At 40.5% G+C, this 27,956-nt stretch overlaps 1 protein-coding gene and 1 long non-coding RNA gene across 2 annotated transcripts in view; one reads left to right on the forward strand and one right to left on the reverse strand.

The window, feature by feature from the left end:
- RAPGEF5 (Rap guanine nucleotide exchange factor 5) overlaps window positions 1-27,956 on the forward strand; it is a 160,773-nt gene that overhangs the window by 53,601 nt on the left and 79,216 nt on the right. Inside the window, exons 8-9 of the mRNA XM_032109909.1 lie at window positions 8,348-8,424; window positions 13,997-14,122. Coding sequence (XP_031965800.1) covers window positions 8,348-8,424; window positions 13,997-14,122 — 203 coding nt within the window. The remainder of the gene's footprint in view (window positions 1-8,347; window positions 8,425-13,996; window positions 14,123-27,956) is intronic.
- On the reverse strand, window positions 2,658-27,331 carry LOC116444484. The gene is made up of 3 exons (XR_004240336.1): window positions 26,785-27,331; window positions 20,346-20,445; window positions 2,658-3,061 (listed from the first exon to the last, which is right to left on the reverse strand). It is a non-coding gene; the product is annotated as an uncharacterized LOC116444484 (long non-coding RNA).

A 27,956-nucleotide genomic window follows, 5' to 3' on the forward strand; every position in this document is an offset into this window, starting at 1 on the left:
ACTTGGAAAAAGAAGGAAAAGAGCTCTCTGGTGGGAATTGTGGTGAGACAGATTTTGGCAGTTTATGGTTTTGTTTTTGCAGTTGTTGTAGAACCTTGTGCATAGTTCTTTCTGTGTGATCTAAGGTGCTCTCACAGAAGAAATCAGCAATGCAGAGTAGCTGTGTAGGGGGAAGATATTTTGCACATACACAAAAAGAGACAGCACAGTAAGGTCGGAAAGACAGCAGTTGTGCAAAAAACAACCCCCAGGTGAATGTTTTGTTTACTAGGGCTTTGGGAGAGGCATTTACAATGAGTTCACAGAATTTATTTATTCAGAGTCCTCTTTGTTTCCTGCTCCTTTCCTGGCCATGCCTGGGGGATGTTTCCATGGAATAGAGAGCAGTGTTTCACTTTGCACCAGCCTGCTCAGCAACAGTCCATACCTTTTTGTTTGATCTGTTCCCAGCAATCATTCTCTGATCATGTAATGGGCTCTTCTCCATCCTTCCATCATCTCATTTCAGACAACACTGCTGTAGATACTTTCACTGCCACATGATTTTTTTTTTTTTTTTTAGTTTTTATTTTGAATATCATGCACATGAGAACAAATATCTACAATTACTGGATAAAATTTAAAACTTTCTGCATTCAAGCATTAAATTGTTTCCCTTGAGCTGCGATTGGTACAAAACCCCTTGCTTTTGTCTGTTCGTGTAGTAATCCTACAGTGTTTACATACCATTTTTCACATATTTTTCCTCCTTGATAAAAAAATATGATTTCATATGTTTACAAAGTGGGTGTAAAATATGGCTTTATCTTTGCATGCATCACAAAGGGCCAGCCATTGAAAACCAAATCTCCTCTGGCCACATGAATCAACAGTAGCTGTTTATCTATTTAAAAATGCCTGTCTCGTTTAGCCAGAGGTGTTTTACAAATTATGTTGTTCTAATTCACCACTAACTTGGACGAAATATGGACCTTCAAAGCCAAATGAAAGGCTTCAGTTCTGAGAAATAAAATAAACAGAAGTTCCTAAAAAACCATTGTACAATAATGTGAAATGACCATTATCTGACTGAGCTGGGAAATATTGGTGGCTTTGCTTGTTACACTCATTTTTTAAATTTATAATGGCTATATAATGTAGGCAGGCCCAAGCCTCATTTAAACTGAGGTTTGTCCTTCCTGTGGTCATTTAGAAGCAGTGGGAAGGAACGGCGCCTTAATGGTGATCAGCAAGACCAAATCTTCATCTGCCAGCCTCCTTTCTTACCACACTGGCTTTCCTCTGTTTAGATTGCAGATACCTACCCTTGCTGTTATCTGCCTTTTGATAAACTCTGCAATGAGAGGAAATGCTTTTGCATCATTTTCTGGAGTCCTGTTTCCTATCTGAGATTTGGGAAATGGCTTGTAGCACTAAGACCCTTGGGAACTTCTTTTTCTGTGTGGAAACTAGATCAGAATAATGAGTACCCTCTGTGCAAATTCAATATTAGTTCTACACCTAAGGTCAAGCAAAAGTTAATGACCATTTTTTATATACAGAAGTCAGTTATGAGATCAACATTACATTTCACACTTTTGTAATTGTAAAATAAAATGCTGGAGTAATTTATGTTAAATTGATTTAAACTACAAAGCATAAATATCATAGCATCCCAGATAAGGGTTTGAGAGAAAATGGCATCATTGTCACTTGTGCAATAGTTCATTCACTGATTTACAAGTACTTTTATTCCATCTTGTGCTGGCTGTGCTTTTTACATACAGAGGTGCTGAACAATGCTGTAAGCGGGAGTCTGTCTCTAATAATTTTTGCATTTTCTTTGTTTCTTTAATTAGCTGATTTACTCAGCTGATTGCACAGCTGTCTGGGCAGCACCCCCCCAGGGGTCTGCCAACTGTTTCAGAGATATGTAATGTACTCAGTGAAGGGAAATCTGTATGATAATTTCCATATATATATGCAGAAATTGTGGGAAGGAATAAGAAAGCTCAAAGGCAATTTTTGTATTGCTAATAAAAGGAAACGTGTTAAAGATGAGCTTAAAAAGCTTTCTCTTTTCAGTAATTTCTGGGAAAAGATTACCCTTTCATGGTAAATAAGGAACCAATTCTCTCTTGGAAGGTTTTGTTCCTGGGATTATTGCTCTCTTACAAGCAGCTTTTGGGGATTTCAGAGATACTCAGTGCTTGTTAGTTTTCCCCTTTAGTTTGGAAACAGAACTTGGAAAATGCAGGAGCATGCATGAGGATGTGGTCTGGTCTAAAATGGTCCCCAAATCCTAGGTTTGCAAAGCATTTACTGGCTGCTCATCTTCTTTTCCATTGCTCAGCACTAGTGCTTTACATAGCCTAGAGGACCTGGCTTTTAGTTTCCCCAGTGGTGTCAGTATGAGCTATTCATTTTTTTCCACTCTGATAAATTAATAAGCATCAGCAAACATTATAACACTGTCAAGCAGCTCAGAGCTGCCATAGTAACCAGCCTCTCTAGAGCTCGCTGTATACCCTCCACAAAGAACAACAAAGGATACCACAAGTTCCATTGTTTAAAATAACAGTAAAGTTTTCAAAAATAATGAAATTAGCTTAGTTATGTGATTAAAAAAACCAAAATGGGGGTTTGTGTTTTTTCTTGAAAGCTTCATGCTAGCAACTTCCACTGGAAAAAAACCAAAACAAAACCAAAAAAGCTAACAAAAAAAAAAAAAATCCAGAAGAGAAACAAACATGCCTCTTAAAAAATTTGGAATATAAGAAGAGTGCTAGAAGTTGTGAGCTTCTCAGCAGCTGACGATAAATCAACTGGTGCACGCTGCTGTAAATTCTGGAGCCTTCTCCCAGGGAATATTCTTGCAGATTCCTGAGGTCTTGTTGGTTTCACAGGGACAAAAAATCCCCCACAACAGGCTATAGCCATCCAGCAGGGATGAGGTCGTGGAAGTCTGTTGGCTTGTCAAATAATCAAAGTTCTTGTGTTCAGAAATAGGCTCTTTACCTCTTCCAAGGTGGGAATGTGCCTCCTATCTGTAAAAGGCATATAGGTGCCTTTTACTTAGTGGCTAGAAAAAAGAGATTCATATATGAATTGTGATCACAGAGTACTGAAAAGACTGAAATCATACAAAGGGCAGAGTGGTTTGATGTTTTAGGATGTTAGCAGGTAAAAGAACAATACTAAATAATAAATTAACGTCCGCATTTGAAATGAAGGAGCATCACTGAGTACATTAGCGATGTAGCCTTAGGGGGGACCGAGCTTTGTATGGCAAGCAGAGCTACCTCTGGAGCAGCTGTGGGGACAGTGAAGCCCCCATGCAGCCCGTGCAGTCCCAGGTGAGCCTGGCAGTGGAATCCCCCATGCTCAGGCTGCTACTGAGGCCATGCCGGAGGGTTTGGAGTGGGCTGAGTGGTTTTGGTCTTAGGAGCAGCCTAGGGCAGTGCAGAAGCATGTCTGCTGAAGGTGGTTTAGGGGCTGTTGTGCCCAGAAAGCAGGCAGTCCTGGCTCCAAAGATGGGTTTCACAGCAAGCTCAAGGGCTGAAGCTGGAGCTGTGTGGCACGAGGGGTCTGGCAGCAGCGCTAGCTTGAGAGGTGTCCTGTCCCCTTCCTGCAGCCTGGGTGCTCTGCTCTCAACCAGGTCATCAAACCCAGCCAGGTTAGTAATAATCCTTTGCCAATCCACAAATCCCGAATGCTTTATGGTCGCACAGAGGGGAACAGTCAATACAGGGGGTGCGGGACAGCCAGCAGTGATGGGGAGCTAAACTGGCTTCCTGGAATGGCCATGTGGGTGCCATTCCAGGAGCGAGCTGCTTAGAGATGGGCAGGTGTCCTTGCCTGTTGTTTGGCAGCAAAATGGTTAACTGTGATGACAGTCCTTTCTTAAGCATTTAAATAATTAGCTTTCACAGTTAACACCCTATTAAGCCAAAGGGAGGAAGTTCACACCTCTCCCGGTGTTATTGTTTCAGTCTGCCTGGCTGCAGCAGCAGAATGACGCTAGTGCCTTGGTTTGTGTTGGGAAGGTTATCTTTGCAGCCAGAAGGGGTAGAAAGAAGAAATTTCATTTATAGAAAAGGAAGAAAGCACAATAAAGCAAAGCCTCTGGGAAGATTACAACCCTGTGGGTTCCAGGAGTTGCTTTGTGTGGATTTTTTTAAACTGTCCTTCCCACTTTCAGTTGGACAAATGATTCTGCTATATTGAACAAGACTCAGTATTAAAATGAAATAGTGTGATCGTATTATTATCTGACTTTTAAAAATCTTACTCATCAAATGTAATTAATGCAATTAATTTACCTTCAAGTTTGTGGCATAAAGAGGAGTGTGTCGTGGAGGCACTGCTCTGAGGGTAATCTTGGCAGATTCTTCCATAGGCAGGAGAAGGTCTGTAGTGCTGCTGGTGCTACCCTCACTGGATGCCAGCCTGTCTAGCTAAGGTGAGCCCTTTAGCATGTGTGTAGTGCTCCATGCTGCTGGGAAAGACAAATCCTTTCCAGTGCCTTAAATTTACACTAAACTTTGTGGCACGGCTGTAAAAGCAGGGGGGAGCACGGTTAGTTGGTTCCAGCATGAGCGATGGTTGCGATCCCTTTCCTTTCACACCCGGTGTGATGTCTGATTCTGGTGAGGTAGCAGGTACCAAATGATTTACCTTGGTTTCTTATTTCTTCATTTATTTTTTTCTGCTGATATAATGATCTGAAATGGAATTACTAAAGGACAAGCCTCTCCCACACAAGAGTTCCCTGTTCTAACATTAGTTTACAGAAGAATCTGCTAGCAAAATCTCAGCTCTGGTCTGAGGGGGCACAAGGAATTCAAATAAGATGATGGCCCTTATGGTCCTTAAGTGACTGTAAAACATCAAAGTCCTGAATTCCCTAGACTAATTTGCAAATGGACGTATTTGAACTGCACACTAGCAAGCTAATGCTCATTTGACATATTTTTCTTTTGTTCATGGTGACCTTTCCTCCAAAGGAGAAATGCTGCAGGTAGAAAAGGGAATTGGTCACTCTGCATTTGTTTGTATTTTTTTCCTGTCTTTGGTCTCAAGCCTGAACCCAAACATAACATTAAATAGAAACATATTGATCAGGGTAAATCACCTTTGCCTTTCCCTGTTATTGCTGCTTTGTAAAACATGCTGGGATATTTGTATCAGGGAGCAAAGCTGGAATTATGGTGGTGGAGAAGGAAACATTTGGCTTGGCTCCAAAGTTCACAACTTTTTGAATGTACAGTTCCAGAATCAGCACTTGCCTGGGAAATACTTTCCCATCCCACCCTAAGCTTCCACTCAGTTTTCCTATCATTGGCTTGGCGATGTCAAAAGTTTTTATTAAAAAATAAATAGCCAGCTAACAGTAAGTAGGAAATTATCCTTGAATTCTTATATTTTGTGACAGAAGTTGTATTGCATGCACAATAACCCATGAGGGCAATGCCTGGGCCAATTCAAGGGGTGTCTATGAGTTGTTATGATGTCTAAAAATACTGAAATCAATTTCTAAATATACCAGAATATTTAAAGAAATATTTTAAGAAATATGTGGGTTTTTTTCTGTTTTGTAGACAAACACATAGTAACCTTTTCCTACAGAAACCAAGAAAATATAATTAAGGGTTGTTGCTTGTCTGTGTGGCCACTTCAGCCTTCAAGGGACCTAGTTCTTGTGATGGGAAAAAAGTATATGATGATGTGATTCCTTGAGTGTTGTTCCCTGGGTGTAGTTAAATGGTTCAGTTGTGGCTGGTTCTTATGGGTTTGGATAAGAGGCAGGGAGGACAAAAAAAATCAAGTTTGTGATGGAAATTTCATGAAAAAGAGGCCAAATGCTCATTCTCTCCCAAGAGAGCTGTAAGAACGTCAGTGTGAGATCTGGGACTCTTTTTTTTTCCTTTAAGAAAATATTTACTGCTTCTTTTCTACATTCCTTACACAGTCTAAACAACATTGAAGCCAAGGAGAGCTGGGTTTGGATGATAAACTTATTCAGGCTTTTTTAGAGTTGAATTGTGAAATTGCTGATAAAAAAACTTACTTTTTTTTTTAAGCCATTCACTTAGAGAACACTTAAACTGAGGCAATTTTCTCGTCAGCTTTAAAACTGCTCATGTTAAAATCGTTCAACACCTAAGGATACCTGTATTCATTGGGGGTTGTGGACATGTACCCTCTTTCTCTTTCCCTTTGTGCCAGGTAAGAGATCTTGCTGCGCTCAGTTCTGGGTGTTTGCTGCTTGTCACTATCTCCCTGGCCAGACACCCTCCACTCGCTAACCTGCCTGCCCAGCCAGGTGTGCCACAGGTGCTGCTCCTCAAATGTTCACTTTGGTTGAAGATGCTCCCCTGGCACAGGGCAGGGAAGGGGACACTTGTAACCGAGGCCTGTGGCAAGGAGCCAGTTGGCAGGCACTCACCTTTTCCCCTGGCACAGCTGTTTGTAGAGCGCCCATCTGCTCAGGACTGTTGGAAAAGCTGGCTGGATCAATGTAAATCACTTAAACCTGGATGTGTGATCTTGTTGCTAGCAAGGTGCCACTCCTTTAAATGCCGTGATTAATAGCCAGAGTCTGGGGGGATATTTTGCCCATGAGTGCCTACAGCAAATTGATTTTAGAAGAAATCAGAAAATTGAAAGGAGAACTGGGGAAATGTTCTCCTAACGTAGACTTAACAATTTGAGAAATTGCTGAAACAACCGATTTTTAGCATTTGTTAATGCCTTCCAGCATTGCAACGTTCCCGTCTCATGCAGGTTGCTCTGTAGTGGTCAACAAATAGATGTCCTGAACGCTCTGTGTCTCCCACAGGGGCAGTGGGTAGAACAGGGTCATGCATGTCTGGGACTGTGCAAGAGGATGAGGCAGCTCCTGGGGAGGAAGGCTGGGAGTTGGGTTACATGGGAAGGCACTGCACAGAGCCCCCAGCCTGGCTGGATGGAGTGGGTTGCCTTTAGAAATGCTGCCCTGCACTAGAAAAGCAGGGCCACACATGGCTGTTCAGGCCATCCCTCTCGTTACTGGGTCATTGTGCTGTTCTTTTCCAGGCTGGGGCAGAGATGTGCCACAATGTCCCAAGAGTGTTTTGGTTTCACCAGCTTTAAGTGCTGCTGGGATCTAATGCCCGTTATACATGCTGTCTGTTACAGCTCTAGTCTAACCCTCTGTTTCCAGTATTCACCTTCAATTTCAGAGGTTTGCTTGTAAAGTGATGCCTGCAAACCCACTGGTGAAGATTTATATCAGAGCTCTGTTTTCCTTTGATAATGGATTTAAAAAGATCCTGGAATGGAATAAACTGTATTGACAGAATGACTTATTTCCCCTTTTATAATTACATTTTTATTACCTTTTTTTTTTCGATAGCATAACTGTGGGGGAAGAAACAAAATTATATCCTGTATGGTATAGCAATATCAGCAGCAATCCTGGCATAAGAAAAAATAAATCCATACAATTTATTTTAGAGGTCAAGAACAGTCCAAAGTTACTTTTCTTTTAAGTTGGTAGATGCTGCCTGACTGAGGTGTCCTTTCATGAGAGATTCCTTGTTTCTTTAGCTGGATAAACTGCTAGCTCTGATTTTGACCCTTCTGGGGATTACAAGTGTGATACAAATCTTTAAAGTCCAGCAAAACTTGCTGGTGTTAAGTGATTTAACTTACGTTAGTTGAGTGAGGTTGCTGGTTTCTTCTATTGTGCCAGCAGCAAAGAACTTTCAATAAAACATATGCTACCATTTATTTCTGGAGATGACTCTCATGGCTAGTGGTGATGTTAAGATTTAGATCACTTTGCTTACAAAGAATTTTCCAAGTCTAAGGTGAGGGATAAATCTGCTTATTTTGTTTCATTTGAGCTGATCTTCTGCAATATAATGGAACAAGAGGGAGACCTTATTTTTTTTATTGCTTATGAGTCATGATATCTTGTTACAATGTATGGAAAAGTGGAGTTTCCTTAAATGTCATCATTTTATCAGGACTAACAGTAGCATGGCTATAACTACTTAGTACTGGATTTTACTGCCTGGGGAAAAATAAAGTATACATATTTAGCATTTTTCTAAACCCAGTAAGGTGTACTGCAGAATTGCTTTCTGAGCTGCTTTTTTGATGTCTTCAATCACTTCTCGAGCCAATCTCCGAGGGAGTGCAGGGAGACAGTCTGTGTACCTTATAGGATCTGTCTAAAACCACTCCAGGAATTAACTAGAATGCTAAAGTTTAAACACTCCTTGAATGGTCATCCTATTTGATCTAAAGTGGACCATGCCGCTCTGCTGCTTTTTTGTGATTTAAACCTGGCTGCTTCCAATATTCCTCTTTCTTATTTTAGCAATTCATCAAAATGAAGAAAACAGCAGTCAGGAAATAAGAGGACTAGAAGAGCTCAAGGATACCTCCGATGCACAGGTAAATTTGTAAGATTAATGGAGTCTTGGAAATGTTTTCAGATCTACAAGCTGAAGAACTGCTTTCAGTAGCTCTGGGAAATGGATTTTCCTCAATGCTCTGTTCAGGGAGCATGTAGGAGGGACAAAGTCTGCTGGATCTCATCTTATGTGACTATTTAGAATAAGATTGATGATTACTCTGGGAATTAATCCCATGAAGTTGCAATTGGACAGCATTCTTCACCTATCTTTCTGCTCCTTTTAGACAATACACATAGCATATACCAGATGTGAAAGTAAAATGAGATGTGTTTTAGGAGGCAAGGGTATATGACATTTTGATTGAATTTTAATCACTGTAAGTAGGCATGCAATGAAATAAGAATATTTATTAGTCATTCAAGTGCAAGCAACAACCTTCTTCTTTCTTTCCCTAACTGCCCTCATTCGCAACCAAAGCACACTTGATATTGCTCAGAAGAAACTAAACTACCTTTTAGAGTATTTTATTGTGGAATTGCTTACCCTTTTTAATTCTGTGAATCTTTTTTGATTAATCTGCAACTCATTCAATCATTCCGTTCATGCGTTCAAGCTGTGCAAGTGTAACTGTATCACTCATTGTACTGGTACTGATTATTGCTTTTAATTTAAAATTGATTTTTCCTAGTCTTGACTGTTTTTTTCTCTTTCTATTCCTCTTGCAAATGTTATGTTCCCCAGCAGTTGCCACCTTTTCTCCTTCCACTATATGCAGCTCGCAGCTCCTGTCTGAGATTTATCTCCCTAACATCTTGCCAAACTGAAAAGTTGTGTGCAAGAAAGACAGGATTTATGCTGATGTCTGTGAGCAAGCCTGGCTGAAAGGGCACAAGCCATGTAGCCAAGAGTGCATTACAGAGATATAGAAAGGACCCAGAGGGAAACAGTGACCTCACTGCACAAAAAATCTGGCTTTCTGGTTTTTTGTTGGATTCTCTTTTTTTTTTTTGGGGGGGGGGGGGGAGGGGTGGGGAGGCAAAGGATTTAGTGTGTACTCAGTTCTACTTAGTTGCTGCAGTTATTACAAATTTCTTGAAAATGTTTGTTCCCATTTGTGACATAGAAAAAGTATGCCAGCTAATAAGATTACCTGAACTAATTATAAAAGCCCATAAAAATTTATTATTGGGACATTGATTTACCCAGATTTTAATTGACTGGAAGCCAGCTTCTAAAATTTGAAAGAATATGAAATGCACTTAAAATTATGCAATTACTAAATGAGCAGTTAACAGAAGCGTTCATGCGCTCTGCTGGGAGAAGAGCAGGGGTGTTACCAAAGCAGTGGTTGCTCCAGTTTGTTAGCACCATAAAAATGACATCCAGTGAAGGCCAAATACAGTTTGTTTTAAAGGAGTGAATGACTTTTTTTCACTTCAGTGGGACTGTACATGTGACTGGAGCAGAGCAAGTGTTCCTGTCTTTTGAGGCAGTGGCATGTGGTTTGTAAGTTTTCAGGTTGATCAAAGGTGAAGTCGGTAATAATTATGTTTTTATCACCAGCTACAGAAAGAGACAGAGGTATAGTGAAAGAAAACCAAACCACCACAAACCTTCTGTTAATAGAATTGAAAGGTGTGGTGCCTGCTCTAAACACTGCTCTCTGGGACAGACGCTTGATTTACATCGGAGTTAATTGACAAAAGGGGCAGAAGTGTGGGAAAAAATTGGCAAGGGGATTTTCAAAAGCAAACATCCTGTAAACAATGTAAATTATGTAAATAAAAGATCCCCTCTTGTCTGCCTAGGGACATGTTAATTCACCTCTGTGTCATTGCTAGGATGCTCATTTATGACCTCTACAGAGGGAATATTTTCCAATGGATATGTTGAAACAGAAAGTATGTTGTCAGCATCCTCCCTTTTCCAACCTCAGTAGTGACTAATTTGCTTTCATTCCCATTAAACTTTTAAAAATTTCATTTCAAACATTACATAAACACATTTAATTATAGTGATTTTGGGCCATGAATGGTAGTAAAGCCTTACTAGAAAGTATCATTCATTAAGGTAAAGCCAGTTAAATTATGCAACTTTGTGATTTTCACCTTCACATAAGTTAGTAATTTTATCTGGTTTGGTCTACATGAATTACAGGCCTAAGCACCAACAAGGGTTTTGGGGGATGTGTGCCTGTACAAAATGAAAATCAAAATTACTCTTTACAAGTAGGGTGACTTTTGTCTAACAGCTTCCAAAATATTGTCTGAAAATTAAATTTGTATTGAGAAGTGAAAATGACCAGTAATTGGAGACTGCCAACATCTTCCTAACCAGGTTTTAGAAGCTGTCGTCAATTAATTATTAATTGACCTGGATGTTTTCTTACAAGTATTTAGCAGACAGATTTGTAGTGGAAAGTCAGCATAAGTGAGGAAATCAGAACTAAAAGTAAGGGATTCAAACTTTTTTTTCTTAATTACGAAAAAACGTGTTTAGCCTTTTGTGTTTCAAGTGCATTTTTTACTCCCAGAGCCAAACATATATAATTAATTTAATAATACCTTACCCCTCCCAGAAATTTATTATCCTCTGGAAACCCAATTAAATACATTTTTTTTTTCATGTTCTCTGCAAATCTTTAAATTAAAGAGCTATGGTGGAGGAGGGGACATGTCAAAATGCAGTGTTTCTACTTGGTGGTTATTTGAAACAGGACAATGTGATTCTTCAGTGAGATTGCCACTTTGAATACAGACCAGATTTGTGGCAGGCCTAATGGGCTTGTCTTTAGAGTTGCTCCTCTGGGGTGCTCATCCATGCGGAAGGCAGAAACACGCTCTGTGTGAACACAGGTGGAGGGCAAGTGGTGGAAGAGAGCGAGACCCAACATTCAGAACCTTGTCTTTCTCTGGGATGTTTGTCCCACTTGAACATACTGAAGCCAACTCTTGCTCCAAAACTGAAGCGCCCCCTCTCTCTTCATAACTTAAGTGGTTTTAACCATTGGGCTTTGCTTCACACTGTGAAGATCAATAAATATTTGTTCAGCCACTCATAGGTCATGGTCTGCCTTCTTTGGGCACGTGTCCTGGTTCCGGGCAGGACACAGTTCATTTTTGCAATAGCCAGGACCCAGAGGTTATTCTATACCACCTCACATCATTGGTGGGGATGGGGGAAGGGATTCCCTTCTGGGTTGGGATATTGTGGAGGAGGGAGTGGTTGGGTATCGTCTGTTGTTGAGGGGTTTCCATGTGAATCATTCGTTCCTTGTACTCTCTGTCATTATTATTGTTGCTGTTACTGTTTGTTTTCTTATCTAGCTGCTGGTTTCAGTAAATTGTTCTTATCTCAACCTGTGATCTTTACCTTTTGTGCCTTCAATTCTCCTCTCCAGCTACCTGCAGGAGGTGGGGGACATGGGAGAGGGGAGGGAGCAAGTGGCACCTGGTTTAGTCGCAGTGGGAGAACTAAATTGGGGACTGCCATTCCTAAACCATGACAGCACAAAACGAAGGTGAAAAAAGTGCCTCCACAGTACTAAGATCCCAGATCCAGAAAGACTCCAAATCTTTATCATCCTGAAGTCCTAGCAGGCGATAACACTTTGAAGTTGTCCTTAGCCTACATTACATTGATGTAATACTCTGCTAGAAGCATCCTGCAGCCACAAAATAAGCAGGCTTGGTTTAGCTGATGTCCCCAAGTCATCAAAGTGTTGGAAGTGCAGACTCCCAAGTCTTAGGTTCCCTGTGTAAATTGCTGGAGAAAAAGGGGAATATTAGGAAACAACTGATCTGACCATTTAAAAATGTCTCTGTAGACCAAAAAAAATTCTCTTCCTAAATACCCTCTTTTCTCTATTGATTAAACAAGTCTGGACAACTAGTTCACTATATTCTTCCACATTTGATAAAATCAGTCTTACTGCTGATCTGCAGGGGATAAGAGATGTGTCAGAACTGGTTTATAAACCAGTGTCTTTGATTTAGAAGATAAGGCACTAAACTTAGACTATGTAAGGAATTTGAGATTAGGCAATGCAATTCCTTATTTTCTCGGAGGGTTTCTGACCTTCGAACCAGTGGTTCCTTATGTGGAAAAGCTGGGTTCCTCAGGAGGCTGGGCTCAGGAGGGGCACAGGACATGCAAGGCACAGGCTGTATCTGAAATCTTTTACTTCATCAGAGCAGAAGTGTCTGATGCAGGCTTCTGAGGAAATGTCTTCGTCCCAGCTGGAAGAATATAGGCATGTACAAATTACTTTCAATGAGTTGGGTAAGGATGACTCTGGACTTGGTCATGGACCTTATTTTTTTCCATCAGTGTTAAAGCACTTATTCATAAAGTGGATTTGTTTTCTTCTTCAGCTGAAGAAATCTTAACTCCCCACTTCCCTCCTTGGAGAAACTAGCAGACCTGTAGGATGATTTGGGTGGGCACTCTCACACCTTCATCTGTCATGGACAGGAATTTCTCAAGGCCAAAGGACTGGAGCCTGCAGGGTTAGCGTGTCAGGGGATCCTTAGGTTTTGGGGCTGACTCACAAGATGTGTTGTGAATTTTGGAGTAGGTACTGATTCATTTAAACTCAAGGTGAACAGTAGAAAGAAAACGGTGAAGGAAGTGGGGGGAAAATGTTTATTTGCAGATTGCCTTTGAAGTCATATAGCCATATCATAGCTATGCCACATGATGGGCCTTCCCAAGGCATATGCTGTTCCCATCAGGAAACATCTGGGCTAATAAAAGCTGCATGGTATCATCGCCCCAGGTCTCAGTTATGCAGAGGCTATATCCATAACCAAATCATGGACAGTGATATCGGCCACTGGCTTTGCAGGGAGCAATTTAGCCCATATCAGCTAACTTTGTGCTGAGTCTCTACTGTGCCTGTGTGCAAGCATGAATCCATCTTCTTACATGGATTTATCTGGCATTTTTAGAAAACAACCAGTGCTGAATGTTTTGACAAAACACTATCAGAATAGCTTGAATAACTGTCAGAATATTAGCCCAAAAAATAGTTCTAACATAGCTTTTAAAGCAAATATAATTTCCTCTCCTAAACAAAATCAAGAGATACAGATTTGTTATTTAGAGAATAAATAAATGTGGCACAACTGTCTTTTAACTCTTGAGTCTTGCATATGTGAAAAATAGTTGGAGTGGGAGCAGAGGGAGTTGTAGCCTGTTATTTTTAGGAGTGCCTTGTGTTGCACTTCATTCTTTTTCCAGGACTGTTCCTGGCTAACTTTCCCATGAGTTTTTAACCTCTTGCTCTTGTTCTCTTATGTAACAGGAAACAGGCTGACAGGAACAAATAAAACACAGCATATCTGATAGTTGCACTCAGAGGAGCAGTTGATTTAGTTAGCCCTGCCTTCTTTCCTCCAGAGTAGATGCATTTGGAGATTCAGATGTGCCTCTGTTCCTCTCCAGTTGTTTCCCGGGAAGCAGTGACTTGTTTGTGCTCAGCAAGTGGCACCGAAGTACCGCAAATATGAGAAAACAGATGCATTTCTTTTAAGGTTGAAATTTGTGGCAGTGTCATGTCCTGGGATTGTGGATTTAAGTATCTGTTTGCTCTTTCTCCCACCCTTAAGGCAGGAGTTTTATGCAAGCTTCAGGGAAGAGATGACATCGGACGGATTGAGCTGGTCCAAAAGCTGGCGAGAGAGAACTGCCAGTTTTTGCAGGCGGATAGAAAAGCACTGGAAAAGGCAGAACAAGTAAGACATTTCTTGTTTGGGTTTTTTGTTTCTTTCTGGTAGGGGAGGGAAATTTAGGTCACAAAGCTGAAATAGCAAAGCTGATGGTCAGAATCCAGGGCACACATTAGTCATGGAGCTGTAGCTGCTCTCCTCTGGCATTTACATTTCTCTAAAGTGCGTTCAGGTCAATAATTGTCAACACACTTAAATTATTATGTTGTCATTAACTGTCAGTTGCTGTTAGTAATATCTTAGACACATATAGCAGATGATTTCAGGATGCTTTTTACCAAATTGTTGGGCTCTACGATGTATTTAAATAAAGTATAAGGCATATGAGTGCTTCAAGTACTTACTCTAAATTACCTTAAAATTACTTCACAGTGGGTATATTTGGATGCAAGCATTGGCTGAAACTTTTCAGCATGAATTAAAAAGAATGGTCTGGATAGGGAATTCAGCAGTTTGTGTTTTTTTCTTTTAAATTGTGTTTTCAATCAAAAGTTATACTGAAGAAAGCAGCATTCTGTTTAATGCGTCTGAAAGCACTTATTCAGATGTTAATAACTGGATTGAAAACGCACTGCAACTTGACTGGTCTGCTTATAGGACAATGTCTCCTAATTTTGTTCTCCTAGTGAAGGTTTCTCTCTGATTGCATATTCATCTAAAGGTGCAGAGGATAACAACTGCAAGAAACAACAAAAATCCCATCTAGTCCTCATGTCTCTTGCCATTATGTATATGTAATTTATTCAATTTTTGGCTCACCGGACAGTAGAAAAAAGACACGTGCTTTAGAAAAGAAATACTTTTCAGCTTATCTGCAAGTTCATTCCTACTGAAATAAGGAAAAGAGAATGATGAAATCTTATTTCAGAGCTTCATGCTGTTCTGCTCGGTAGTGTAGAGGGTCTGGTCTGGTGTAGTTAGATGTGTAATTGTATCAGGAGGTGTGCTGAAGGGAGGAGGCAATTAGCCAGGCTAATTCCCCAAGATTAAATTGTTTCTCAGCTGACCTGCCAGCAATGGACATCTGGGAGAATTTCTGTATACCTTTAAACTGTATCCACAAAGCACAATTAAAAGTTTAGGTGCTCAAGCAAAGAAGATTTTAAACCAGGGAAGATTTCTATTGTGTTTTAGGATTTGGAAACAGGATTACAGATATATGGGCATAGATGAGAGGGGACTGTTGGGACTGATACTCAAAAAATTCAGTGGATATTTTTGCTGCTACTTTGGTAGCAGCAAAATGGTCATTGCAAAGGGTGCTGTGAAGGCAGCTGCAGCTGTGTAGCTGCACAGATTACAGTAGAGCTCCAAAAATGGAAAGGAAAGAAGCACTCAGCTTTTCTTCTCCTTTTGAAAAGTATGGTACTTAGCAGTTGCTGCTATTTAGGAGATGAGTGGCTTCAGTTTAGCAGGAGCTCAAGCAATTTGCTCATGCCCGTTCTGAGCAGTGTAACACAGCAATTACTGCTCTCAGACAAGGATATGCCTTTAGACCTTTAGGACATGCTTTTAGAGGTGACAGCAAAGAGAATTGTCTCCTGAGAGACTGCAGAAGCCCAGGTCATTCCTCATGTGCCCTTTATTTCTGGGTGGGGAATGTCTTACAGCTAGTGCTGGCAATAATAAATCATGGTGTGCTTCTTCCCCCTGTTCTGCCCTTTGCTGGTTGTTGTAGGGTGGGTCTAGGCAGCCCATGCCCAGACCTAAGGGAGCCCTACAGTCCTCGTTGTGGGTGTGTCTGGTAAGCCCCCAGCTGGACTACTGCCTTCGTTAGGAATAGTCACCAAGAAGGCATACTGAACATGGGCAAGGTTTGTCGTAGCTTCTCAGTTTAGCTGACTCAGGTAACTAACTTTCAGTGGAAAAAATGCACATGTTGCCGTGGCAGGGCAGTGGGTTGCAAATGTTCAGGAAGCTGTGAGCTTCCATCCCTTCCTCTCCCTCCCTTCCTCCCTTGTGGTCTGAGAGCTGATCTGGTGCACGTGCAGGTGACAGGATTTGACTGGCTGGGCAGGGTTCACTGCTCCAGGCAGATATCCCCCCTCTTCTCCAAGGAGAAAAGCAGCAGGCTGAACTGTAGTGAGTACTGCTTGGATCCAGGATTTCAGACCTTCCCACCTCATCCTGCTGCTACAAAAGTGATGGCAGATTCATTGGCATTGGCTTACTATCAGTCCCTTGGACTCACTGTGAATGTTAGGGGAACAACATGTTCAGGGTGTGGTATCCTTATTATGTGCAACATGCCCATCTTTCTTTTTTTTGTTTGTTTTTAAAAGCGTAGCTTATTTTACACTGCTTTCTTAGTAACACAGGGTGATGGGCACTCAGTGCAGGAGTAAAATGGAGATGCTCTGTGCATTTTCCACTGGACCCTCATTTCTCAGCAAGTATCCCTGCACTAAAGCTTTCCCCAGCTTTCCCTCCTGGGGAGCTCAAACTGGGCTTTCTTGGATGATCTGCCTTCCCCAAAGGAATGGCATGCAGTCTGTAAATGAGACGCCTGAACACCCTGCCAGGCTGTTCTCCCTGCCCTTGGAGAGCCTGCTATCCAGGCTTGCCTCCTGGCAGCCCAGCTCAAAGCAGAAATGCTGCTGGCTTGCAGGGCTATGTGTTTCTGTCAGCCTGGGCCAGTGTCACTGTTAAAAGCTGTGGGCTTTATGCCTTGCCTGGTAGTTAAGCTGCTCTTTCCAGGATGGCCAGTGGGAAATTTTGCCTGAAGCAGATTTCTCCTCTAGTTTGTTTTCCTCCAGGAATATGAAAAAACCTCAAAACCCCAACTTGAACATGGGATTAGAATTGTGCATATGCATAATTCCTCTCTGCCGGTACTGTGTCCCCGGTATGTGATGGGAAATGGAGTTGTGGCTCTTCTGGGTGTTATACCCACTGTGTTTCTAAAGCAGGTCTCTTCAGATCAGTACAGCCTCACATGGGTTTCCAGCACTAACAGAAAATATAAATGTATTACAATTGAGCTTTTATGATTCTTGTACTTTCCTGTGAAAAAGAAAAGGTTCTCAGCCTAATTGAAGAATTTGGTACTGATTTGGTACCCCAATACTCTTTGCAGTACAGTGAATGAGGTGTGGCATGTGATAGAGAGCTAGACTGGATGACTAGGAGGACTGGTAAACTCTCCTGTCATTCAAATAAATAGTCACCATCTTCATCTCAGTTTGAGGACAGAAGTTAATGACTCACTTAAAGAAGATAGATGACAGATGTGTATGCACAAGTGGTTTTCAAGCAGATAAAGTACCTAGAGGTGTTCTTTAAGGTGTGGTGTTGGAGGTCTCTGGTCCACAAGGAGCAGGTGAAGCATGGATTGGTTTGGGTTTCTAGTTCAGGAGATGAAATGTAATTTTTTTCTCAGAAAAAGCAGATGGTCTGGAAGAGGGAAAATACGTGACAGCTGCCCGGCTCACTGGAGAAAAACTTGGTTTGGAACTGTAGTGGGTGGGAAAAGGGATTCCTTTAGTCTGGCTGTGTTCTGGAGGCTGTAAAATTGGGATATGTATATATATCTAAGATGATTTGTACAAAATCGGAAAGTCCATACTGCTTTTTTTTTAAAGTTTTCTGGTATGCTATGGTTTCTTTTCACATTTATGGTCTGAACGAAAAAGAGCTTTGAACAACTCTCCTAATTTAAGAAGTTCTGTGCTCAGTCTCTGTTATATGTGAGCTGCTTAATTGATTTTGACACTGGAAGCTGACAGTGACCAGGTTAGATTGGTATTTTGGAACTGGTGTTCCTTGGTAGCACACAGTGCCAACATCTTCTCTGGTGAATAGAGTGTTTGCAAAGTGCTCTAGCCATAATGGTGCTCCCAGACTTGTAGAGAAAAACAAAAACTAAATTACAGTGATTTTTTTCTCTCCACTCGCACTTGCTAATGTGTTAGAATAAGGTGCTTAATTAAGGCACTGAACCTACCGTATGTGTTAGGTTTCCTAAAACTTCAGCTTTGCTAATGAGTAGAAAATAAATAGTACTAAATAAGCTTCTAAATAGGCAGATAAGCTTATTCTCTGTGCTTTTGCATTCCTACAATGTATTGATAAATAAATAAAGTGAAATGATTGTCTAAAATACACAGAAATTATTTTAGTATCAAATATGGGATAGAGTAAAAAAAACTATGCAAGCTTGCAGTTCTAATTTTATCATTACATGCAAATCATAAGCCTCGGGAAATGTGAAACTGGATATTTGTATTTTTATGTAATTTAAATATTTCATTTCCTTAAAAAAATTACTTTGACAGAAAATAGATGAAAAATCTGTATTGAAATATTCAGCTACAGAGCGAGCCTGCTTTTTGGAGAGGTTTGCTTATTATTAGCATTAATTATAATATAGAAAGCAAGCTGTGTATGTAAAGCCATTCGAAGTAATTTATCATAGCTTTTTCCCTCCAGCATACATTTGGGATGCATTCGAGACATATTTGCACTAAACCATAGTTTTTGAAATTCCTTTTAGTCAACTACAACTCAGTTAAAGCATGCCTTTATAACAGATGTGAAAATGCGTTGTACAGTATTTCCAGTTAATATTTCAATGAAGTGTTGCTCTTATTAAGAAAATCATGCCTGTTTATAGTGTCATAGTAAAATTGTAAAAGGGCTTTTCACCTCAGCAAATGGGGAGAATATTCTTTAGATTATAGTATCATTTTCATAGTCAGATCCACTGAATAAGACGTTCACAAACTGACAATAATGTTCAAAGGAGGCTCTTCCAGTACTTCCCTGAATCAGTAGGAAGGGGAACATTTCCTAAATCCACCCTGTAATCCCTTTACAGATTAATCTATATATTAATTAGAATTATGTACTGTTTAAAGGTACATAAGTACATACAGCTTGAGTGTATTGATTCTGTGACTTAATTCAAGATGAAAGAGATATATTATATGAGGCAGGTATGTTTTCAGAAAGAAAACAGATACTGAAGAACAGTTCTGTTAATTTGCTGGGTACTAACTTTTGTAGTCAGTGGTCTCATTAGGAAGACAGATGATTTGCTCATTGAAGCAGGTTAGTGGTTGAGCTGAAGCTGTTAAAAGGCTCACAACAGAAGATTAATGATTTAGAGCCTTGGGTTGTATGGATTACTCACAACCAAGGAATTTTTTAAGGAAATTCCAGCCATGACACACCAGGGATATTTTTAGGGTGCCCAGCTGGACGCCTGCAAGGAGACAAGAATCAATGTCAGGACATGTCCAGAGCTGCAGCTTTTGTTAGCTTGACAAAGCTGTGGCATTGTGCTGATGTACTGCTGGATTGATGGTCAGTAATCAGGGCTTTGATGGAAAAATATTCTTTAAAATACATCAGATGACGTCTGAATACAGTCAGGGACTGACATCTGTGCATTACTTTCTAAAAACATGATCACTTTTGTTGTATCTGCTCTGCTTGGGACAGACCTATTGAGTAGCTTGGGAGCAGGTTTACTACTTTTGACTCTTGGCAGCTGCTCTGCATCTCTTGCAGAGCTGTGGGTCAAGTGGTCATAACAACTATAGCACAGTTTTGCAAAAACTTTCATGGCTTGAATAGCTATGAGGTGCTGTAGATGTCTAAAGTCATTTCAACAGAACGGACTTGGCATGTCAGCACGGGAGTTCGCTATTTCTCTTTATTCCTCTTAGACCCACCAGCATCAGCAGAGAGAGCTGTACCAGGGTAAGATGATCGTTTGCAAATTTAGCCTTCAATTACAAGCCAAGAAAAAAATGAATCTGTCAATGAGGTTGTCAGTTTATACCTCCTTGTTGAGTAAGAGTTAGGTACATGTTTGCTGTGGAGGTAACCTGGAGTTCAAGTCTCTGGTCTGAATCAGGGGAAACAGGGAGTGGAATCTAGTTCTGTCATGTTCTGAAGAGAATGTCCTATTCCAGATAGTCAATTTTTCATCTGCTGGAATGAATGCATAGCCCCAGGTGATCACCTGTTCTTCATAAGCCAACCTCTTTATGTTCTGAGAAGAAAAGGTTTCTGCAGGTCCTAAGATTTTGTTTTTTCTAGTACGGAACAGGCACAGGCATCTTTTTGAAATGGAAAAATTTTGCCAGAGATAAAGATCCTTCTGCTCAGATGTAGGACTGGGATCATTTGCGTGCTAGGAAAATCCTTGTTTCAGTCTTTTGCAGCACTTTTAAAATAATAACAGAATTATTCTTATTTGCTACATACTTTTAAGAGGACTTACCATTCCTTTTGTTGAGTCTGCTTAATGTGGCCAAAGTTTTGGAGGAGAATGTCCTCTTGCCAGGAGTGCAAAATAGTGGTGAAATTATGTGATCCTTCTCCTTGTAAAAAAAAGCACTAGAGTCATTCTTGTGCTCCCACGATATGTTGTGAACACAGCATAGGAACCCACTGAGTGGAAACCTCACTATTTTTCTTGAAGTCAAGTTACATATTCCCACAATACTTTCTTTCCTCCAGATGCTCATCATGGTGTTTAAAAGAAAAGAAAGGCTAATTTTCTCCTCTTTGATTTATTCTGTAACATTATACTACTTTGTATAGGAGGAAATTCCACATACACGTTTTGCATGTTAGGCTTTCTTTAGAGTGGAATGGTGACTCATTCTTGTGTGGGACAATAACTTAGCTCCTGTGTTGAAAGGGGTAAAAAGGGCATATAGTATTTAGCAGGCTAAAACCTGGGAGCCAGAACTTTGAATTTTTATTTTTGACTCAGTTGGTTATTTAATAAATAAGCTTCTTCAAATCTCATCACTTTTCTGCACCTTTGTTTACCCAGGTTAAAATGAGGTCTTAAATATGTGGAACCTTGAAGGGTGCCATAAAACCCATAGTGGTTAATGAATGTTGAGGAATTGCTTTGGGATCCTTGAGACGTGGTTCAGGGATCCCAAGGAAGCTGCAAGTGGGTTGAAATGTTGACAGACAGGGGGATCATTTTTTAAAATCTTGAGCATAGCTGAGGTGAGGCCAAACAGTTGCAGTCACTGTGCAGCCTCTGGGTCCTCAGGCACCGCTTCAGGGGCTGTGCTGCCCGAAACGCTTGTCCCCAGCCCTGGGCTGGCCCATGTGGTGCTCCTTTGTGGAAAGACACTGGGAATAAAATAAAATAAATACAAAATAAATAAAATAAATAAATAAAATAAATAAATAAATAAAATAAAAAAATAAAATAAATACACCTTCCTTGTGGGGTTATTTTCCAACTGGATTGGTTCCCCTCACATTATGGGGAGATGGATATGGGGTGAGAATGAGATATGGTGTCAGGGATGACCTGTGCTGGCGAGAGCTACTCTGCTGCTCCTGGTGAAACACAGTCATTCTCCTTAATTCCCCAAAGCCTTGTGATTTACCCAATCCAAAAACTGAACTGGATCAAATGAAATGTCCTTGCATTTTTTTGGTTGGCAGTATTTTAATCTAGATCCTGTGTTTCACCGAGTGGCTTCATGAGGGCACACACGTGCAAAGAAGGGGGTGAGTGATGAATGGGGGTCAACATCCAGGAGCAGGGAGAGGACAGGAGTGTTGTTTATCATGGTCAGCACTACACAGTTCTGGTGGTACCAAGACTGAAAGCATGGTTCCTTGGTCCTGCCCTTCCTCCATTTATCCACATGAAGAAGTAGAGAAACTCTTTGAGAGCTGCAATCTGCAGGTTGTCACTGTCCTCTGCTTCTGTGTTTCTCTCCAGATTTTGAACCACTAACCTGCTTATGTTTCTAGACTGTCCAAAGGCTTACAGAGAATCAATCTCATAGTCTCCCTCTAGAGAAGTAGAAATTACCAGTTTATGAATTCAAAGCACCTGCTCTTTTGTTTTCTGACATTAAATTGTTCCTCTCTCTGTGTGATAAATACATTTGATGACATTCTGAATGTTCCTTTCTCCATTTCCTGATTTATGACATCAATAAATTCCCAGTTATGCTGATAATACAGTGGATGTGTCCTGCCATCTACTTCTGTAAAGCTACTTCTACCTTTTTTCTGGGAAGTCCAAATAACAAAGGTGTCTGGATCTCTCTGTCAAGTTGATACCTTTTCCTGGTCTTAAAATCGAGAATCAAACATGGTTAGAAGGGAAAAAGGGGTTTCACCTTGGTATTTATTTTAAGGATCCTGAGGTGCACCACATCCAGGTGGAATGCACCCCAATGCACACCCTAATGCACACCCCCAATAGATCTGGTATAACATTATAGGTCTTACTAATTAGCATATCTATCAAAGATTCCCCAATGAGAGGCTCGAGTGAGCCCCTCTCCCCAAGGAACCTTCCCCTGGATGGTTCTATCTTAGTTTACAAAGTGTTTGGGGCATTCTGATTCCTAACTACGAAGCTTCTAAAATGTATCGTCTCTTAGCTTGACAAACAAGTCCAAGAATGTAGGCAAAAAGCACTAAGAATACAGAAGTTGTAAAAAGGTATAAAAGGGGTATAAAAGAAAAGGCAAAAAATCATCATGGCATCAAAGTTAGGGAATTTGTTACCTAAATTCAAGGAGATTAAAAAGAAAAGTTGATCATGCTTTGACTATGTACCATGCAAACTTAGGTCAGAAATTTCAAGCAGTTTCTGAATTTCGGAAGTAATTTTGTCCTTCGCCTTTCAGTGATGCAGAACTTTTAAGTAATTCACAGCTTTACCAGACTTTTCTTTTGGAATTTAAACCAATCAAGAACATCTCATTTTGGCTCATAGTCTGGACCTGGCTGAAAAGAAATATCCAAGATAACTGGAAAACTTTTTGATAGGCTAGAATCTGATGGCTGTCTACCACAGCTTCCTCTTTGGAAATTGTCTGAGATTTGGTAGTCTGCCCAGAGATCAGAGTCATGTAAAAAGGATTCAGTGCTTCAGGTTTCCTTTTTTTCTCTTTCTTTTTCCTCCTATCCTCCTGAATAAGTTCAGGAAGAACGTTCAGTTTCATTGCAGATTTGGGCCAGTAACGCAGAAGATACCTGGCGAGTGTCATTAAACAGGTGAACACATTTCTACATGTCAAGCTTTGCTTTGTTTGGAATAGAAACTACACCAGAGCAAATTCTGTAGTAAGATCTGGAGTTTATGCTAAAGTCAGTGTGATTCCAGTGGCAGGATGCTCTGGAGTCTATGAGGCCTGTGTCAGGACCTCATTGGAATAAATGCTGACAGCATTTGTTGGCATCTGTTCCTGCAGACACGCTCTGGAGACCACCTGGAACATGCCAGTGGGGAGACAGCCTTTTCCCTATGTTCAGCTGCTTCTCCTGGACCAGAGTCAGGCTATCTGCACTGAGGACTTTTTGGAACAGTGGCAGCTGTAAAGTGGCTATCTCTGCCTCCATTGTTGGAACCACATACACAGCAAGAATGTAAGGACACTTTGACCTTGTATTTTTTGCAGGCTTCTTTTTTTCCCTAGGATTTATTTATTTTAATCATGAAACTTCCCTAAAATCTTCCCCCAAACCGTCTTTTTGCTATGGCCATTCTGTCACTCACTGTGCCTCCATTTTAAAGTTTAATTCAGCCCCTGCTGATGTTAATAGATATTTTTTTGATGAGAGTAGGGTATAGCCTGTAGGGTCTAATGCTTTTGTCACACTATAGCCATGGAAGGTGGTGGCATTTTGCAAGATGTGCTTGACACATGGCCACCTGTGGAGAATGCTGATTTGGTAGCAGTTAATACACCACTTGCATCCATTTTTCTTGGTTCTGTGTGGCAGCTCAAAGAGCAAAGGAGTGAAAACCCAGGCGATTAGTGGTAGTTTTGCTGACTATCTGCCTCTAAATCAAAGCAGGTATTCCTCTCTCCTTCCTCGCTTAGCGTTCCTACCGCTGTGTGCAGCACCTCCTGTATTCTAATTCACAGCACATGAAAATGTGGTCTCAAGTGCATATGCACAGATTTCATTTTAAGTACTCAGTGAAAAATTTTAATTAGGTGTTTCATGTGGAAACATGAAACAGGGTTTGAAATTAGCAATGACCTTGCAGCCTTCCTCGAATATATTTTCTGATACTGTGCAGCAGGCAGTTCCCAGCTCCTTTTGTCACTGCCTGGAACATGAGCATCCGAGCGGGGAAGGCTCTGACGTGTGGGAGCGGCAGCAGTTGCTGGTTGCAGGAAAAAGTACTTTAGCCTCTTTTGATGACTGGGAAAATAATAGGATGACCTAACTCAGGAAGAGCATGAATAGTAGCTGGTAATTCCTTTAACAGCTTGCTGAAGATCAAATCTTAGATGGATTTCCAGTCTCTGAACAAGGGTAAGCCCTGAACAGGGGGTGATGCTGAGCTACACAGCCCTGTTTGATCAAGGGAAGGGCCCACAGCTCACATGCCTTTGTTGGCTGCTGAGCATCAGCTCTGTCCCCTGCCAGCCTGGCTGATGCTGCTTTCTCATTTGAGGTGGCTGGACTGAGAGCACCATCCTTCATTTAATCTCCATTTTCCCTGGGAGGCGAGGGGAGTAGACCTGTGTATTGTATCAGGAACAGCATTCCTACGTAGTCTGTTGCTGGGACGAACAAAGAAGAACCTGCTCTTTTTGGCAGAGTAGGAGACAAGCACAGCATGCAAATGTGCATCCCCTTTTTGGTTTGGTTGCAATATCACAGTGTCTCTTCTGTTTTTAGAGGCACTAATATTTGTTCAATGAGTACAGCATCAGTTTAGGCCTTTTTACAAAATACTTTTGATATTGCAAGTAGGGGATTATTCACCACAGGAATGTTTAAAACATATATGTGGATACAGATACAACTGTTAAATCGATTTACTGTTTGTAATATATGCTGTTTGGCCATATTAGCAAGTTAATAGAGACTAGATGTGGTCAGGGTCAGAGAAGACACTAATCAGAGCTGACTGAAGTGGACAGAATTTCAGTTCTCATATGCAAAGCTTGGTTGTTCAGGCTTTGAGCTAAAAAACAGATAAATTCAGGCCTGGGCTTCCTTGTGTGCATAGCAAATAGCTGGAAAGTGTGCCGACACTTTGGCTTTGTCTCCTCAGGTGAGAAAACTGAATCTTTTCAGTGGAATCCACACATTAATTCAGTCTGTCTAAATAATCTGCCAGGCTCTATGCAGTACCTGTATCGAGCTAATCACTGGGCTATGTTGATTTCTTTTTGGTTTCTTGGATTTTGATGAACTTATATAAAAGAAGCATGTGGCTTCTAAGCAGAACTCTATTTACAGTGAGTTCTTTACTCCTATTTCCCACCGAGACAGAAGAAGTAAATTAAGCCTAGGTAGAAGGTTTTCCTACCTGCTTTATTATTGGCATTGCAAGATTTTTCCAGCAGAGTTTGAGCAGTGTCCAGTGCTGCACTGGGAAGCTATCAAATTCTGCACATTGCAGGTGATGGCCTCCTGCATCTGGGGCCTTTTTCAGGATTTCACTAAGGACATGGCAGAATCCTTCTCCACCAAGGAATTTGCAGTGCTCATGGTCCCCCAGTTCTTCTTCTATAGAGACACCTGCCTATGTGTGCATGTGCTGTACATATTTATTCATTAAACAAACTGCATACCTTGCTAAAAGCAAAGATAATCTCTTACTTATGAGTAAGACTACTTATGGAACCCTTTTTCACACTCTAGAATGAACCAGTCATTTAAACACACATTTTCAGTTGTTAGCATAAAGAAGCTGTTTTCTCCTGCTGACCCATCTGTTCTGACAGTCCTCTCCTCCTCTTCCTCTTTTCAGATTGCGTCAGGTTTTTGTCTAGCAGATTCTGAAAAAGTTTCAACCTCCTTTTCAGTTCGTCAGATTAAAACCTGGGTCTTGGTCATCAGAAGGGGTTTTTGAGTAGTTAAAGTGCACTGGGTGGCTGAGTTATCACTCAGCCTACACTGAGTGATAACTCACTTCAAACTACAGATAGTTTGAAGCAGCTACCCTTCTTAAGTCTGAACACCTGAACCACCTGCAACTTGCTTCAGGTGGCAGTTTTTTAATGTGTGATACTCAAATCAGGTACTTTCTTAAAAATGACCTCTATAAACTCTTTCTCAGAGCATCAGCTATCGCTCTTATTTCCAGGGACCCCTAAAGATCTGCCTCTGTTACTTCGTTTTAGACACTTCCTTGTTGGAATGTATGCAGAAACTGGAGGAACATGTTCCAATTTCACAGCAGAGCTGTGGGTATGTGTGCTGATTTGTGTGGGATCCGCAGCCATCCGTAGAGCAGAGCTGCTCTGCTCTTGCACTGGGTGGCCGTATGCTCCCTGTAACTCGTCTGTTCTCACTCACCCACCCTCAGCTGTCACACAGGCACACATATGTATATGTGCAGTTATGACTGTCTCTTCCCCAGACCAAAACTTAGTTTTCTACTATGTAGGGAAAAAGGCTACAGTTTCACCACACCATTTTCCTTCGCAGCTGCTGTAGCAATGCTCTCCAGTTCTGTCTAATAGTTTTACTGGTTAATCAATTGACACATACTGTTTTTATTGCAGTGACATGTAAATAGTAAATATTTGCATTAGACAAAAGTTACACAGTAAATCATGCATATAATTGTTGTTTTGAAATGCTAGTAGTTTTTAATCTGTGTGATGTTCAATATATATTAAGGATCCCCTAAGAATAGAAACTGAAACAAATAGCAATTTACTCATTTAAGTATGTAAAAATTCATGTCTTACCTGATGTAAGAGGAAATGAAGATTCAGCATTTCAACAGAAGTATCAAAAATCTGTAAAAGTTGCTTGACTATTTTATTGTCAAAATTAACTCTAAAATCATAGGCATTTGCAGTCTTCCTTGTAGTTCATTAATGCTGCAGTTTCCGGTATTCCAGTGTTCTCGCGTGTGGAAAAGATCTGCATCAAATGGTTGGATGCCCAACCTGCTTGAAAAAAATCCTATTGATTGAAGTCTAATAATACATCCCATTCCAGAGTTTCTTCATTTAGGTAATTTTGTGAACTCAGCAGAACATGCAATACTAATATGTCCATATCACCTTTGCTTTTGTAAGAAATAATTTGTTCCAATTATTTTATTTTTTTTTCGTGCACAGGTTAAGTGCTTGCTACAGCAAAACTTCTTCACTTTCCTACCTTAGACAATATACTTAATGAACTTTATCTCTATTGCTTTGTTAAGGGCAAAGAGCTAGGAGCTACCTCTAAAAAGACTAGGGCTTTTATGGAAATGAAAGAACCAAAGACTTGCTTCATCATGGGAAATCACTGCCAAATGTCGTGTGAGCTCTTGCTTTCCTGGCAGACACAATGTAGAGAAACATTTTCATTTTTAGTATCTTGACATTCAGCTTTTTGACTTCTAATGCTTTACCACTTTTTAGGATATGAATATTTTCCATTAAAATGCGTTGTTACGAATTTGCTTGTATTGAAATAACAATTGAGATAATATAGATATAGATAATTAGAGGCTTAGATCATGCTGTACAGAAGGATCTTAATTAGATCAAATTAAAACCTGCATTTTGTTTTTAGCATAGCCTAATGTTTAATAAGCTAAAGCTTAAAATCTGATGAATTGGCAATGATTTTGTGATTTGATATTCAGAAAGAATGCGTCCTGAATACCAAATGAATGAAAGTTGCCATGGAATATCATTGCTGCATTTTTTATTTTGACCTTGAAAACTGGGTTGGTGTAATGTTTTCACACTGCTAACCTTGAAACACAGTAATTGGAAAAACAGTGCTGAAGGTTAGCAGTACTTTTTCTTGAGTAATCATAGGGGAACAGTTTGAAGTTTATGGGGGTGGAGAGAAATTGTCTTCAAGATCTTCAAATAGCCTGAAAGTTTTGGTGATAACAGCACTTTAACTTATCACTATC

Source organism: Corvus moneduloides, chromosome 1 (genome assembly GCF_009650955.1).
Source record: "Corvus moneduloides isolate bCorMon1 chromosome 1, bCorMon1.pri, whole genome shotgun sequence".
Lineage (NCBI taxonomy): Eukaryota > Metazoa > Chordata > Aves > Passeriformes > Corvidae > Corvus > Corvus moneduloides.